At 45.0% G+C, this 17,669-nt stretch overlaps 1 protein-coding gene and 1 non-coding gene across 15 annotated transcripts in view; both read right to left on the bottom strand.

Annotated features, from left to right (window-relative positions):
- The window catches only part of LOC100119980, a 75,568-nt gene that overhangs the window by 11,841 nt on the left and 46,058 nt on the right, over positions 1-17,669 (bottom strand). Inside the window, exon 1 of one of the 14 annotated variants that reach the window (XM_031927958.2) lies at positions 14,728-15,058. The exons of the other annotated variants lie outside the window; for them this stretch is intronic. Within the exon in view, the coding sequence (XP_031783818.1) occupies positions 14,728-14,802 (75 nt within the window). The 5' untranslated portion in view covers positions 14,803-15,058. Of the gene's footprint in view, positions 1-14,727; positions 15,059-17,669 lie in introns of those variants that run through there. 14 annotated transcript variants of the gene reach the window in all.
- TRNAS-GCU lies at positions 16,488-16,569 on the bottom strand. Its single transcript has one exon. It is a non-coding gene; the product is annotated as a tRNA-Ser (tRNA).

Below are 17,669 nucleotides of genomic sequence, written 5' to 3'. Positions count from 1 at the left end.
TTTTTCGAGTATTTTACGGCCGTTTTTGCGCCCTACTGCTTCAATTGGTTAATCACACTTTCATTCGATTAACTGCTTTTTCTTCGAGTGTGTACAAGTGTATACGCGAGTTCGATTCCGTAATCGATTTGCTCTTATACGATATGTGCTCAATCATTTTGCGTGATATTTTCGAACTCAGCGGCGTAAATATTTTAGATCGATTTCGATTATCGGGTAATCGCTTTCGTTTATCATATATAAATGCTAAAATTTCGTTAACACGACGACGTGGAAAGTTTATCCTTGGCCTACTGGCTAGCGCAGCAGCGAGAATTATTTTTCGCGGAATAATTTTCGCTGTGTGTGTAGCAACCTAATTATAAGAAAATAGCCCAGTGTGTAAGAAAGGAGGTGTAATGAACAGCGCTGAAAAAATGTTAAATATTAGCTAACGATGTCCATAGCGAACACTATAATCTAGTGAATTATTATACATTTCACATGCTCAAGTATGAATTTTTAAATAGATAGCTATTTTTAAATATTACCTCTACTTGCAATATATATTACGTAAATAAACGCTTTTAAAGCCAACAGCATATATTTCAACAACGTCTTATTTCTCCCCAACACAAAATAAACAATCCACACAATGAAAAAAGCTCAAAAAAGAAAGTCCCTGAAAACGCCTCCCGCAGAGTGAGATGAGCCGCGACTCGGCTCTCTCGCACGATTTCTCGCGGTAACCGCCAAAGTCCGCAAGAAAGCAAGCGAGCACAGAAGAAAGATCGTCAGTAGGCAGCGCCGCATAATATCAATGCGCAGGAGAGCTCGCGGCTCCTTAAACAGAAGAGACATCGGAAGCGTCATTGCGGGAAAAAGTCGCGCGCGAGAAAAGCGCAGCAAGAGTAGAATATCCCGTTGACCTGATTCGACGTCTTTGTGTGCCTATATAATATATGTATACAAACTGTTTTCACCGACGCGACGTCGGATACAGGCGCGCGTGGGTGTGTGCGCAGCTATCAATTAATTCGATCGGGCCATAGATCGAGCGTCGATCGGACGAGTGCACTTTATAATTGCTTAGTCGTGACCTTTAGTACGTGATACGATACCTAGAGTGGATTAGGGAAGGGACTGAGTATCATTGCATATAGGCGGAGGTGTGTATGAGAGTATAAGTGGGCTGGTGGTCAATTAACCTTTTACAAGTTCTCCGACGTTATTTTTTGACTGATAGTGAAACTTGTTTCGGATAGCACAGCTTTGGCGTGATCGATCGCGTGTTTGATTGGAACGCGGTTTGTTCATTATACTGTGAGTTATATGACTGGCAACATTAGTCGAGCTTGATTGTTCGAGTGTATGTTATATCTCGGTCACTTAATACTCGTGCATTTTTCATATTCCAAGTGTTTTTATTTCGCAAATAATAATGCATTTTCCGCTACGCGCTATCCATAAATTTTCCGTTTTTACAACGAGAAGATTCGCAATTACCGGGACGACGCCTACAGATCTCTCGCCGGTGACTTACTTACGGCACAAGGAGCGACTGGAAACAAATCAACGATAAATTGTTCCGAGGCTTCCGTGTTGGAGCTCGAAACATAGGCATATGTATGAAAGGACTTCGCTGAAACCCGACGCGCGCGCCTGACGCTTCTTCGTGAGATGGGTTTTTCCTTTTTTTCGACAGAATTTCTCTTCACTCCCACATGCTTTGACGGAGAAAGGTCGCCATAATAATAGGTAAATTTACACTAATGGCTCGACTAGACACTGAAAGTAGAAACCAGACGATAAATCTTCAGTCTGTGCGCGTATACATGGAGAACTGTTATCTGTTGTAAGGAGTGCCATTTAAAATCAGAGCCAAGCTCTATCGGTATTACTTCGCTTAAATCACTCTTTTATTTATATACAATCTAAAGATCGAGTCTTTTCCGTTATGTTTTGAGAAATTCTTTGAACCAATGGATAAACCTGAGTCATGGATCGACGATTATTTACACGATAATTACTCCTGATGTGTTCCAATGTCGATTTTATATAAATAGCGCGCGCGTCAATCAATTCTTATAGAATTATATGCTTTGTCGAAGAAAAATCCATTCGTCCGAGCGAAACTTTCTCCCTAATGATTTGCGCGAAGAAAATTTACAGATATAAATCTTTTTACTGAAAACGAAAAAAGTTTCGTAATTTATAGCGCACGTATAATACTTTTCTCTCGAGAGCAGCAGCAGCAGTTTCGCGAGATTATTATTTTCCATTTTTAATTTCACCGTTTTCATCGGTCAAAAAACGCCGTGAATAAGCATTTCGATTCGCGTTATCAATCATCATTTACTCGCGCGCGCACGAGCGCAGTTGTCGCTAATTTATGTAACGTGCAAAATTACCAGACAGCCTATCCAATTTGTACCGCAAATTGATTTTGAGCAAATTAATTTTAATACATTTATGCAACTTTCAATCAGAATTATCAGGAAAGCATCGGTAAAGTGAATATTAATTGTCGCTCATATTTTTACGTCGCATAGAGTAAATATGGGACAGAATACCCTGGAAGAAAGTTTAGTCATCAAAGTTTTTTATTTGAGAAAAATTTTACTGTGGACTTCGACGTGGCAAACATCATCGCGGGCAGCAATGCATGCATAGCTAAAACACGTGTTAGATTCTCCGATACAATAGTAATAAATTATTGAACGCGTATAACATCATCCTCGCGTACACGAGCCCGCTGGCGTCTAGTCTCGAGAAAGTCTCTAAATCCGCAATGCCTGTATTACTTCATTCGAATTCCTCAAATGCAAATTCACTCGCATTTCAAGGCTGTAACATCATCGCGAGAGACAAGGCGCTGACGCGTGATTTTCATCACTTCATCACGATTCTCGAAAAATTTCAACGTAAGAATCACGCACTTTAAAGTTTCAGTAGGAACGGATGGGCATCGACAGACGCGGACCTATTCGAAGGTACGATTAAAAAGCACCTATAAACGGAATCACTTATCGCGAAGCTATATTCACGACTCATGGGTAGGAGTGCAAGGATCAGCAGCAGCAGCCAGTGGCCGATTAGTCAAGCGGCAAAACAGGAAAGTAAGAGAAAACGAGGCTTTTGTGTCAAAGAGAACTGCGTAATAACTCTTCTCTCTGCGGCAACTCCGCGACTACGACTACTACGACGAGGCTCTTTTCCCGCGCTCCTCTCTCGTCGGGAGCAACGACTACAATAAAAAAAGCCTTCCTTCGACAACGTCCGGGTGAGCAGCCGCGGCGGCGCTGGCTCCACTACTTTTCTTCAGGAAGTGCAGAAGCAGCCGACAGATCCCCTCCTTTCTTATATATACCTGCTGCAGCAGTAGTGCGGCTGAGGTGCTGGAGTACCTATATAGTCGCTCGATATATATACATATATACATACGCGTGCGTAATGTCGCGGCGCGACGCGACTCGCGTGCGTCAAAAAGTGCGCGCTCGAGACAAGAGAGTAAGAGAGTGTTTGACGTTGGGCTACTGTCTGGGTTGGCTGCATTGTGTAAGGGATCGTGGTTGGAGAAATATTTTTTGGTTTTATATTACGTTCAATTGGAAAACGACGTTCTCGAGGGCTGGAATTTGTAGTTAAGCAGAACTCTCGCATAGTGTAGCTTCGAGGGGCGGATGAGAAGCATCGCAGCTACAACGAGGTGAAGTTGGAATTTTTAATTTGAAAAAGTTTCGAGTTTCAACTTCTACGACGAAACTCTGAAGTTAAATTGGAAGAAGCAAGTCAGCGAGATGCAATAATGCTTAACATATGCGCGATAATAAGTAGGACCCCGACGAGTTAATTACAACTTTTACAACAACTATACGCCTTATTAAAGCAAAACTTGTATGCATATCCACATAAAAACCGCAGCTCTGGTACACCACCGTAAAGTTTCCAGCGCATAAGAATAAAAAGCGAGCCGATCCTCCGAAGCAAGGGACATCTTTAGATCGAATAAAGCAGATGGAGCAGATATACATAGTCGTCGCCTACAGAGAGAGAGAGAGAGAGAGAGAGAGAGAGAGAGAGAGAGAGAGAGAGAGAGAGAGAGAGAGATCGGGTTATTTATAGCCAAATAAAAATTACCCCGCAAGCAAGCAAGTCCGCCAAAGAAAAACAAGAAAAGAGCACATCAGTAGCGTCGTCGCGTATACCCGCGCATTTCCGATGCGCGCGTAGGTTTTTCGAAGGACGAGCACAGAGCAGGTTCATAGACTTGTAATTACGAGCGAGAAAGTGATCGACTTTGTTTTTAGTGCGCCGGATATGCGGAGCTGCTGCTGCAGAATTATTCCAAAGTGTGACTACGACCTTCGTCGTAAATGGCCAGCGGCGGGAAGAAACCACCGCGCGCGACAGGAAAAATTCGCCGAGGAGAGAAAGCTTTTTGCTGATTAATGCAGGGCTGCAGCGCTTTACACGGCCGAGTGGGCGCGAGGGAGAGCGAACGTCGCTCGCCTTAATAATGAATACGCGACAGATAACGCGCGGATAACGCGGCTTGTGATATATATACAGTATATACTCGACGTATACGGTGTTTTACATAAATTACCGGTAATTGGTCGCAATTCGTATTAATTTTAATTGTATAGGCGACGCATAGCCGAAGTATCTAGAGCTATTTACGATCGCAGAAAAATTTGCCGCGGAGGTCTGTCGAGAAAATCGGCCGCTGCGCGATATGTATTTTATCGCCGGAGTGTGATTTATAAGGCTTATGAATCATTGCGGAGTAGTAGACTAGTGTGGGTTTTGGTAAAAACCTGCTCTTTTTTGTGCACTTGATTGTACAAACAGTGTGTACGATTTTCAAGCTGTGAGCCATTAGGAGACGCGCAAACAATAGCCGTCGATTTGAAATAAAAAATTACGCTCACATAATAATATGCCGGCGTTTCGGGATTATATTCTCGCGCAAAAAGCACTTCGCCGACGCACAAAAGAGCCAGTCTAAAAAACAGATCATTAATAATAACCCAGGCCTACATCTTCTTCTCCGGCCACGACAGCAACAGCAACAGCAGCCAGTACAGTATACACGAGACATGATCATGACCGAACGAGTCGACGGACGCGCTACACACTAGATCGCGCGTTGCCTTTTTCGTACGGCGATTCGCCCGAAAAAAGCGAGCCATCATTCCTTTTCGGTGCGTGCGCGAGCATCTCTCTCCTATACACTCGTCGATCTGTGTATAGGCGATCGCAAGAAAGCGCGTCCCCGAATAAAAAAAGGGAGAAAGAAAAGAAGCCGCGAGAGATCGATATACCGTTAAAATCGAGCGGCGAAAAAAGCCGCGACAAAAGCAGTATAGCCGATAGCCGGCTATTACGGACTACATCACACTGCGGTGCCTGTACTCATTGGCTTTCCACCGCAGCTGCAGCTTCTTGCGTAAGCGAGAGAGAAGTTGGATCGTCCGAATCGAAAGTTTTCCGTGAGCGGCGCCCGGACACGTGAAAATCTCCCGGTGTCTAAAAATACATACCCGCACGACACACAAACGCGTTTGTCTCTGTCTGTCTGTCTGTCTCTCTCTCTCTCTCTCTCTCTCTCTCTCTTTCTCTCTCTCTCTCTCTCTCTCTCTCTCTCTCTCTTTCTCTCTCTCTCTCTCTCTCTCTCTTTCTCTCTCTCTCTCTCTCTCTCTCTCTCTCTCTCTCTCTCTCTCTCTCTCTCTCTCTCTCTCTCTCTCTCTTTCTCTCTCTCTCTCTCTCTCTCTCTCTCTCTCTCTCGTCGGTCGCTATAAACGAGAGACACTGGATTAGTAGCCTTATAGTGTAACTCAATATGGACTCAGTCCGATGCGTGTGTCTGCGTTTACGCAGCGAGTGTGTGCTTTTCGAGTGAGTATTGGGCAACTTTTTCGAGAAATAAGACATAAGAGTTAATCGCTGTACATATCCCGCTATAAATCTGTTGGATTTATCGCGCAGTGTTTGTGTGTGATATCGCGACTCTTAAATTAGGAACACGTAAAATTTACTGTCAACGTACGCAGGCGACTAATTACTCGCGAGAACGTACACTAGACACCGGATCTCAAAGCGCAAAGATTTACGTCCAAGCCGAAAGTCTCTCTTTTCGCTATATCCTTGTCGCGGAAAATACGCTCGACCCCTGACCTCCGCTTGAAAATTTACAATGCTTCCTCGAGAGAGAAGGATAGCACGAAAAATCGGGGAAACGTAACGCAATACGTATCGTAAATCGCGCGAGCGAGTGGGAGGCTGCTGCAGAGTGTGTGGAAGAGGGAAAAAGGAAGAAGATGCGGAAAGTTGCGAGCTGACGGCACGTGAAAAGCCTGTTCTGAATCGAAAAGCTCTCTCGCACGCGCGATTTATCATAGTAATAACCGCGCGCTGCTTGACTATGCAACGACCGCTGCGCATAGAGTTCGGCGATGTCTCCGAGCGCGAGGGCAGACTCGTTTTCTCGTCGCCGATTTAATGGGGAATTAAGTCCACGATTATAGAGGAGTTTCAGTGTATATTAGTTTGATTCGCACTATTCGACTCGCTGATTTATCGTTATGTAAGCTTTTTAGCGCTGTGACGATGACGCACGCGTCGAGAGAGCTTTTAATAAGCTAATCGATAAACGTATGCAGATAAAAATAATCATAGATATTCCATTGATACGTAAGTCTACACTCCGCACTCGCTCGAATTAATCCGTCTTTACCGACGCGACGCCCGCATGTCAATCTTCCGCGAGCGAGAGAGCCGTGTTTAAAAAAACAATTTGATTAGGCGCTCGATGGCTTCAAGTAGGTAAAGAGACTTTCCTCGAAGAGCGAGCCGATCTCGAATTACAAGCCGCGTAGCAAGCATCGCAGGGATCCAATAAGACACATAACTAATGTCAAGCGAGAGAATCACCGACGCACTCGTCCAATCGTCAACTCGGATTGGGCCTAACTGCCAATGAAACGCAGCCGCACTGTATACTTGAGAGAGGCTTTCTTTCTCTCTGAATTTTTTGCAGACGGCTCTTTCGATTAGCGGCTACTGTCTCGACGCTCTTTATGGGATTGGACTCGAGGGTCGAGACGTGGTACATAGTTTTCTTCGGGTTTCTCGCGCGCGATGATTGAGGCAATGATGGGCAGAGATAGAGAATGCCGTGTGTGTTTACCAAAACGACGTGTATTGCTGCAGGAAAGCGCTTTTTTCTGAAATCGCGTTTTCTACAGCCTGCTAGAATTTCTTTCGGGTCTGCGTGTCCCGCTTTTTTGCTTTCGAGTATAAGTAAAAAAACCTGAGAAAGCTGCGTTAGCTCAATCGATTATTGAGGAAATACACACACACACTGTGCACGAAAAAACGTGGTCGTGTCAAATCTACTGCAACGTATTATTGCATTACCCAATTATTTTCGAAATCATCTCCAGCGTTCGTAAAAGTGTTGCACACGAGACATCTCACAAGTGTCAACGGACAAACCAGTAGCTCGCAGTAGCAGCTCTCAGCGTAAAAGCCCGGGAAAGAGAGTAAGCAGCGCCGAAATGCTGCAGCTTATAGCCGCACACAAAAGGCGAAAAAGGGGCGAAAGCCGGACGACTCGCGGCTTTTCTCGCAGCGCCGAGAGATAAAGTCTTCCATGTAGGTATAGACGTGCACATCCAAGAGAGTTGGAGAGAAAAGTCGTCGCCGCTGGCGATCACATAAGATAATGACGAGAGTAGCTATATATGTATACACACACACACACACACACACGTGACGGCGTATAAGGAGACTGCGGGATCACGCCTACGCCCGAGTAGCGAGAGAGAAGAACTGCTGCAGCAGCGCAGGATCTCGTCCGCCTCTGCGCTTGTGTATGTGTGTGTGTGCGTGTGTGTGTGTGGAGTAAAAGGCTAGAGGTGAGAGACATCTGCTACGGCTTCGAGATAGGTGTCTTCGCTTCATTGTGCGGCACGGACGGTGCCTTATAGGCTCTCGCTGATTGTCGGCGCGAGACTGCAATTTCAGGAGGATCGTGGCGGGTGTGTGTTACATAAAGACAATGTTTCGGAAGATCGTCGCTTGTTCGATGAAGCAATCTCTCCTATACTGTATTTTTCCTCGCCGTCTATATGTATATACAATACTCTCGCTGATACCGTGAATTTCGATAATAAGCCTAATTGAAAAAGTGCGCGCTGCAGAAGCGGAGAGAGAAGAAGAGCAGCACGCGAAAGCGTAGACCGCAATAATTTACAGCTGCGGAATCCCCCGAGCGCGCGCGGCGTTTATTATCGGACAACGAGCGCGTGACGCGTATAAGCGCGTGTAGTACGATATCCTCCTCTGCAGGCAGCAGCAGACACAGGAAGCTCCGGCACCTCCGGCTAGAAAAATTTCCTTCTCCTCGTGCAACGATCGGCCTCGAATGCTGCGGTAAGTACTTGAGCTGCTGCTGCTGCTGCCGCTACAGCGAAGGGCGATATGGAGTAGCCAAGAGTAACGACACAGTGTACTGCCAGCTCTCGTGCGTAATTCTCAAGGTCCGAGAGCGAACGACTCTCTCTCTCTCTCTCCCGCGATGCAGAGCAGTTTTATCCCGTAGGTATATACAGCGGCAACGATTTGAGCGAGAGCTGCCAGGTGAGACGAGAGAGAGAGAGAGAGGAGGGAGCAGGATGTCGCTTTTTTCAGCGGACGCTTTTTCAGGGTTTCTTGCGCGAAGAACGCGAGAGAGAGAGAGAGAGAGAGAGAGAGAGATCTTCGATTTTTCCCCTTTTTCTTGTATGCTATACCTACCGACGATGTATATATATGTGTGTGTGTGTGTATATATATATATATATATATACACACACACGCGCGCACCGATAGCACGGGGGCTTGTTTTTCCTTCTGGCTTTTTGCGGGCGTTGCAAGAGCTGGCTGATTTTGTTTTCGTTTTTTAGAGAGACGAATCGAGAGAGGATTATTAATTAGTCACGACGACTGAATCGATTTAACGTCACCGACGAGGAGCGAATTTCGCTCGCTGTGGGGACCTTGGCCCCGAGGAGTTGAGGCGTTCGTTCGCTTATCGATTCGATGGCGATTTGATTAAACCGTCGCGGCACGAGCGAATTCACCGTGAGAGTGACACTACCTTAACGAGATTTCGACGACGCGATAAAAAAAAAGAACCACTTTTATAGACGGTTTTCCAAAAACTATATACTGTTAGCGCTCGCGTAACATCAGTGTGTGGGAACAGCTCGTGTACTATACCGTAACCGGTAGATTCGACGGCGCACCCGCTGTTACGGCGAAAAAAAAGAACAAAAGGATCAAGAGAGAAAAAAATGAGCGCGAGTGTCTAGCCGCAATGAGAATCTCGTCGTCGGCGGCGGTGTCGTTCGAATCGAAAGTATATAATAATGATCTCCACACGCGAAACAACTTTTACATAACGCCACACGCATTTCCCCGTTATGGAATTTATCGATTGGTCTGATCGATATAAAAGGAGTCGATCGTCGCACGCCATCGGCCATGGACCCGTTACGCAACCGTGATCCTGATTCGAGCTCTAGCCCCTTTTTGCGCGGGCAATTATACCGCATGGTATTAACGCGACGCCCTGTCGATACATCGTCAGGTTCGATTGTACGTGGGAGGATATTATCGTTTGAAGACAAACGCGGTACAAGATATATAATATTATAGGCTCTGGTCTGTGGAACTCACCTGGAACAGAAAAAAAAAATTCTGATTAGTTATGTTTGAAGGGTTTGTCGGAGTCAGGAAACGTATGTGATAAATTATTCATGGGACTATATACTACTCGTATAATCGCATCTACGCACGAAACCATATGTTATGAAAAATGTATCATAACTTATTCATGTGAATACATTTCTACAACAACAAATTGTTAACATAATTTTTAGATAAAGAAAAAACTACTGAACTCAAGTAAATCAATAGATTATCGAGAACAGTAGTCGTCTATATCCCTATAACACAGCTGCTGCACAGTGAGTCGCGTTCTTCTAAAACTAATTATCGCGGATTGCAAAACGGAGATTCGTGTGACATTGCCAAGGACTGAGGTGGAGTCCGCGTGTAAAACCGCGCCTTGCACTCGTTCGATCCGCTTTTTTTCAGTTAGTCCGCAAACTACACACCGTCACGCATTGTTTTATCCGCGTAGTATATCGGGCGTTTCCAATTATTCCGTCAACCTCGTCACACTTGTACAAACGCTAATCAATCTATATGTACATGCATATAGCATGTTATATTCGGATTCAAAGATACGCACAAGCTCCGCTAATTAATAACGAATTATCTTGTACAGCCCTCGAGAACTCGCTGCATCAGAGTGCGGCTTCGCGGACTTACGTAAAGCCGCGCACGATAGCCAGCTTTTTACACCGAAAGCCTCACTCGCGCGCGTCATGATTAATCCACGCGAGCGAGCGTTTCCTCGAGTCGCACTTAGCAGCTCATACGGTATAGTATAGTGATTTTTTGCAGGTATAGCACTGTACGCTATATGTATAATACTATCAGACTCGGCGCATCACTCTCTCTCTCTCTCTCTCTCTCTCTCTCTCTCTCTCTCTCTCTCTCTCTCTCTCTCTCTCTCATTGTAAATAATAGGAAGAAAAGGCCGATCCATCTCTCTCGCTCGCGGCTCTAATCTTCATAATTGCGCGCACGCCAAGTGTTCCACGGCAAGAGAGAAGGGAAGGATTAAAAAAGACATTTAGCTCTCCTCTAGCGCGCGAGGCGAATTTCCGCGGAATTCGCGGCTAGCTTTTTGCACTCAGCAGCCGGTGGTTTGCGTCGAGTAGATAATGCTTCATTCATCTCTCTCTCTCTCTCTCTCTCTCTCTCTCGCTCTCTCTCTCTCTCTCTCTCTCTCTCTCTCTCTCTCTCTCTCTCTCTCTCTCTCTCTCTCTAACTCTTTCTCCGTGGCTGCAGAATTCGCGAGCTAGCTGCTGTCTTGCGTATATAGGGGAAGTCTATATAAAGACTATATAAAGAAAAGAACCGTAAAGAAGCCGGTGCGGGTACAGAGCTGGTGGTAAAGCGGCGAGTTAAAACCGCGGTGAACAGTTAGGTGGTGCGATATATTTCTCTTTTTTACGGGAGGTGTGCAGTTTATATGATGCATCACGAGAGGGCATGTGCTGAGAGGTGTAGATGTGTAGGTAGAGGGTATATAGAAATAACGCGTTGGAAGGATACGTTCTGCGTTATGCGGGTGTATTTTATACAGAGTCGAATATGAGTTTTGGTTTGGGTTTAAGTGGCGGTTTGTATAACATCACCTCAGAGATAAAGGGAATCATATCACCTATCAGAAAATAAACCAACAAAACTGTAATTAAAGTAGTTATTGCATGAGCGGCCTAAAGAGGCCTAACAAAGCGGCTTCGGCATAAAGGTGGCCCAGCACCGTTATATCTAGACACGGCACACAGATTAAAGCTGAGGGAAAGAGGCAAGTGCCATGCGCCACCTACATCTCATCGCATAAAACAATTATCCACGTTGAACAAGTGGGTTTTCACAAGTCATACAATCGACACAAGGGTCAAAAGCAATTCGACAACGCAAGCGATCGTCAGCTAAAATCTGCGAACTCGACTACTTCCTGCACTGGCAGTAAACGCCATCCCAATGTATACACATCCGTAACTCACTATATATATATGTGTGTGTGTGTGTGTGTGTGTGTGTGCACAAGCTGCCGAATGAATCCGCGTTACGGATTCACGTGCGCGCACAGACACACGCACCACAATCGAATCGTAACTCTCGGATGGTTCTCTCGCGTGTGTGTATGCATGCCGGATGCTGCGTCTCTCGCAAAAGATGCTCTCTATACACAGAGAGAGAGAGAGAGAGAGAGAGAGAGAGAGAGAGAGAGAGAGAGAGAGAGAGAGAGAGAGAGAGAGAGGCTTATAGGCAACGCGGATTTTCAACCGGATGATCGTCGTAAAAGGAGAGCTGCAGCCAGAGGCTCATTCGCTCGAAAACACGCCCGTTAGATGCTTTATGGAGGAGGCAGCCTCGGAATGCGCTAACGGCAGCAGCTGCTGCGCACGCGCGTGTGGGGCTGATTAATGGACGACGAGAAAGACCTGTCGCGGAGAGACTGATTTAAAACGAATCATTTCGGAATTATCGGCACCGCGAGATCGGGATGTAATTTGCCCAAGAGAGAAAGAGAGTGAATGACACGCGCTGATGTGGCTTTCGGGAGACGACGAAGCCTTTCATTAGCGGAACAGCTGGACGCCTGCGTGCGCGTGATATCCCATTGATTCTTTTTTCTCGCAGGGCTTCTTACCGGCTCAAAAGCACTGCGACGATTTGAGCGATCGAAACTTCTATATGGTTGAGCTTATAGCGTTGCGGATTTAATTTGTTATTTTCGATCGATAAAAGCCGAGAAAATCATAAAAAAGCTCTCTTTTTAAGGAGGACGAGTCGTTTAGTTCCGTGATACACGGAATGCCGCAGTAAACGGAGGAGCCGCAGGCTTTTGAGTGACTGAAAAGTTTATATCGATTAAACAAACATCCATCCAGCTCATCCATCGACCCCCACTTTTATCAAGGTTAAAAGGACGTTCTCTAGACGTGGGGCCGTTTTCAAGGCTCGTCAGCGCGAGCTTTGTTACCCAAGCGGCTTCTAATTTCGAAATTAATCGCGATCCAAATCGATCCGAATCCCCATCGATCTTCACGAGATCACGAAAAGTAACGGAAGACACGAGCTATGGCGCAAGCGAAGCTATCGCTGAAAGTTCGATTGAATAAAAAGACCCTTAAAACTCACAGTGTATGATTAGTTGATATTGTTAGCCATACATTAAGCCGAATTATCCTTTCTTCCTCGAACACGAGTTTCCACTGCCGATACATCTAATCCGCATAACGAGTGATCGTGACTATAACCCAAATGCTAATAAACGCCGCCGTACGTCGCCTAATAAAACCCCAGGCGATAGCGAGGTGCCACATAGCATACCCACACTTCGCTAGAGGCACACGATATAATATCCCGTGGCAGCTGGAAAAAAAGCTTTCGTTATATAGCCGCTGGCCACTCGAGGACGAGAATATATACGGCTTCGCGCTTATGTGTGTGTGTGTGTGTGTGTGTGTGTGTGTGTTGGCGCCGCTCGTAGATTTTTCGAGGTCTCGACGCTGGCTGTACTCATACTCGAAGTGTATTATAATGGCTGTGGAGATCTCTGGAGACCTGATTTTTTATGCGCGCTCGCTTAGGAATTCGGCGGGTTGTACCCTTCTCCGTGAGAGATTTTATTCTAATAAGGTGAGAGAATCGAAACTGGTATTGTTGGGTAAAGTCTCGAGGATTTATGTAATTGTCGGTGTGAAGCGATTTCCGTAATGTATTCAGCACGAGCAATTATCAGTGATATAATAGGAATGTGTTATAAAAGGGTATGGAGTTTTTTCCTTCGAGCTGTGTACTACTTGGAAAGCGCCTAGCTACATCATTAGACCGTCTTCTCCGCGGATAGTACTTAGACGCGTGTAATTTGCCTCTCATTACATCATTAACGATATTTTTTGGAGCTCTTCTTACACAAGAATACATACGAGAGTCAAAAAGCCGTCATTTATTCGTCACACCTGTCACTTCCTTCACAAATAAAATTCAGCTCATAATACGCACTCTTAAATAAGCGCAATAAAAGAAAGGGGGATAAAAGCGAATAATATAAATACAACGATGTACGTATAAAAAGGTCCAGAAATGTAAAGTAGGTTTCACTCGCGGCCATGCGGCACGAGGAGGAATGCGTGAACCTTGGCTCTCTCTCTCTCTCTCTCTCTCTCTCTCTCTCTATCTCTCTATCCCTCTCTCTCTCTCTCTCTCTCTCTCTCTCTCTCTCTCTCGCTCGCTCGCGACGACACGACGCTCTATGTGATTTCAATTCAAAGCAGACATCTCTCGCTCTCTCGCTCGCGCCATATATCCTTGCGCGCGAGCTGATCGTCGTCGTCGCTCTGTTTATATAGACCTCGGCGATGAATCAAACGTGCACATGCGCCGCCGTGGCTGCCTGTAAGAAACTCGCTGAATTTTCGCCGAACGAAGCCGCACACGGCTATGTCACACGATCTCTCGCGGGAGCCCTTGGGGACCGCTCCTGCTGACGATGTATGGATTTATGCTGATGACAGAATCATCGGGAATTACTCATGTGCAACGGAGTTGGCTGACGTCTTTGGTCCCACACGCGATTGGACGTGTCGCTTTTTGTATTCGCGATATGCGGATAATGCCTGCGAGAGTGATTAGAGCGGTATACATATATAGGTATGAGAACGCTTAAAAATTTAACTTTGAGATGGATTGCTCAATGCGCGGCGAGAATGTCGAGTTTCTGTGTGGACTTTCACGTGTGGCTTTTCCCCATCAGCTGCGGCGTCAAGTGTTTGTGGAAATCACGAATAAAAAGTTTGCTCTAGTCTTTGAGACCGATAAGCTTGTGTGTTTCAACGGAGTTAGCCTTGCTAGGAATAGATGGAGATTCTCTGAAAAGGAGGATGTTCGAGTGAGGTTGCGAGGTCGACATTGTTAACGCATGAGAGAGGCCTGGAAAAAGATATCTTTCAGAAATTATTACGATGAAGTTTTTCACACCGTCCGCAGTGGATAAAGTAACTGTATTTTGGTCCTACTATAATACATATTTATGAGTATATAAAAGCTCACCTCGTCCTGCCATAAGCTTTGAAAGTTGCAGTACCAAATCAGTATCAAGGCGCACAAAAAGTAAATAACGATCATCTCGACATACTTTCACATATTCGGTAATCACATACCACACGCGCACAATTTTGTTAACTTAAAAAATGCTCCAAATTTCATTTATTGTAAGAGGTAATAATAAACACCCGGCCGAAGAAAAAACACACGCTTCGTAAAAAATTTTAAAGATCCGTCACGCGACGATAAACCTCGTGTACCGCATTTCAATACGAGGTTAAATTACACTTTTAAAAACGTACATGCCAGCCATACACTGCGGACAATAAATTTAAAAACGTCGATCAGCATCGATCAGTGTCAGTATATTACTTCTCGAAGAGTTTGCACCGCATCACGCACAGTATCACTTGGAGCAGTTCCCGAATCCCACATTCAATCAGCGGCAATTCCCGCAATAAACTTCGCCGCGATCTTCTGCATCGCCAGTCAAGCTCATCGCTCTCGCGCACTAATACACTCGCGTGCAAAAAGTAGGACAGCCGCAGCACTAAACTGCAGAGCACAATGTCAAAGACCCTCCCGCTGAGAAAGAAAGCAAAAGAAGAGCGAGAAACAGGAAGAAACGAAATCAAAGAAGCAGAAGGAGGTCGCGCAGGATACACCGGCTGATTGGCGGTTGCGACGTCTGCTGCCAAGGAGAGGCATAGAGGATTCGCGACGCGAAAAATATCAGTTGCCGAGCTCACGCACGCGCGCTACTGCGTTTCTCACGGCGCGAGAGCGAGTGTATTAGTCTTACCCGACACGATTATTATTCCCCCTTTTCCATGACGATCTCCCACGTGCATGTATGTATGTAGTACGAAGACAGGATCGGGCATATGCGTAGATATAATATAGGGTAGACATCAGCGCGAGTACCAGCCGGAGCCGTCGTCGACGACTCCGCGGTATGGGCTGATGATTCGCGACACGCATATCTGTTTGCTGGAGGCGAGTCATTTTCTACTTTGTTTTTCGTGGTTTAGTAGCGAGACGAATCGGTAGAGCTTTTTGAGGTAGACGGCGGTGTTTTGCATGCGGAGGATAATGGTTGATGATCACGTCAGTATTTTTCAGTATATTTAAATAGTTTTGCTCTATGAGGTCATGGAGGTTTGCGAACACAAGTGATGTTCGTGTGTGAACGACGACTGAGAGATAGCATTTGAATTCGGGGGGAAAGTTTTGAATGGGAATTGATGGAACCGAGACATGCAATATTGTCCCAGTTCGAATCCATAAAGATTGAATCTGTTTGATAGGAAATTCATTAGAAGTTTTGACACAGTTTAGAACTGATAAAAGTATAATTGCGTGATTCCATCGAGTCCTGAAAAGTGTTCCCTATGTTGTAAATTTAAAATTTTGATTGGTTTGCAACCACACTATATTTGATATTTTTGAGTCATAAATTCCTTGCATATTCCAACAACTTATTTAAAGAAATAAATATTTATGAAACCAATAAAGTGCGCCTCTTATATAAACAGCAATAATAAAAAATTATTCTAACTATACTCTGTCGCTTGTTGAAATTCCGCGCATGCATTTAGAGGCACGCCGCTCGCTCTTGTAGCACAGCTAATTTTAGACGCAATTGTTCAAGCGTTTGATAAACTTTAAAAAAATATTGTTATCAATTTTAATATACTCATAAATTTATCAGTCGAGTGCAAGTTTTTTATTAGACTAATGTACGCAATAAAATTAAAAAAAAATTTCGACGAGGATGGGATTCGAACCCACGCGTGCAGAGCACATTGGATTAGCAGTCCAACGCCTTAACCACTCGGCCACCTCGTCACCTGTCGTGGTCCGTTGTGTAATTTTAAGATTTGCCAATTATGGTAGAAAGTCATCTTAGCATCTGAATTCACTTAAACTTTGATCACGTTTGCTTATAAATCTCCGAAAGTTCTATCTCTAACTGACTAAGACGCCGATTAGCTATGTTTTCATTTCGATTTGTGTATTGAATCATTCGTGCTATCAAGAAAAAATACCAGTAACGAATCACAGTCGAACGAAGTGTCACGAAAATTTCCAACAAGCAAAGAAAGAAGCTTTTTACGAAAAAAATCAATGAACAGAGAATACTGATAAAATCTAGCTTATAGTTAGATTACGGAAACATCAACCTTCGCATCTCTGTTTACACAAGGCTTTAACCTTCAAAATTTCGACAAACTGTATAGCCGGCAATTGCTTATCGGAGAGCCTCAAATACAAGACTCCGTTCTCCTGAGTCATGCGACGATGTTCCTAAAATCTTTTCCCACCCTGAGAAGAAAAAAATTAAAAACAAGCATAACCTGATAATTCAATTTCGAAAAGCCTCTTCCCCCGTCCCCACAATTAAAGCCCAACACGCAACTGTACCAAACTATATAGGTGCCTTAAGTCGCTTCAAAAAGAAGTTGTTATAACTGTAAATCCCGTACCTATCGCACCCACGATTAACGACAAAAAAGTTCTGAAAAAGCAGCCGAAAGAAGGATAGAAGTCAATCTCTCACGTCCAATTTCTCGAGAATTACTCGCTCAGTGGCGAACAAACGACTTGCTTACGGTGCACCAATCAATTCCGTATACCCAGTTTGTTTCGGATCCACCTATATGTGTATACACATACACACAGAGCGGGTAACAATGAAGATGCTCAATTGTATCGCTTCCCGTATGTCGAGCGGCGATTGCGCAACGCTCGCTCGAACGTCAGGTTCGTGCGGCTAAGCGCGTCGCCCGAACAGCAGCAGCAGATACAGTGCTCCCCCTCGTTTTCCGTCAATCGACGACTGATTCATTTAAGCTCCGAGAGCGCGGCAGGTGTTTCAAGGCCGGTCTTGCGAGCAGCTCAAAAAACTTGTACATATTATCCAGAGCGACGAGAGTGACGCGCGCGCG

Source organism: Nasonia vitripennis, chromosome 3 (genome assembly GCF_009193385.2).
Source record: "Nasonia vitripennis strain AsymCx chromosome 3, Nvit_psr_1.1, whole genome shotgun sequence".
NCBI classification, from domain to species: domain Eukaryota; kingdom Metazoa; phylum Arthropoda; class Insecta; order Hymenoptera; family Pteromalidae; genus Nasonia; species Nasonia vitripennis.
This window is presented reverse-complemented; position numbering and strand designations above follow the sequence as displayed.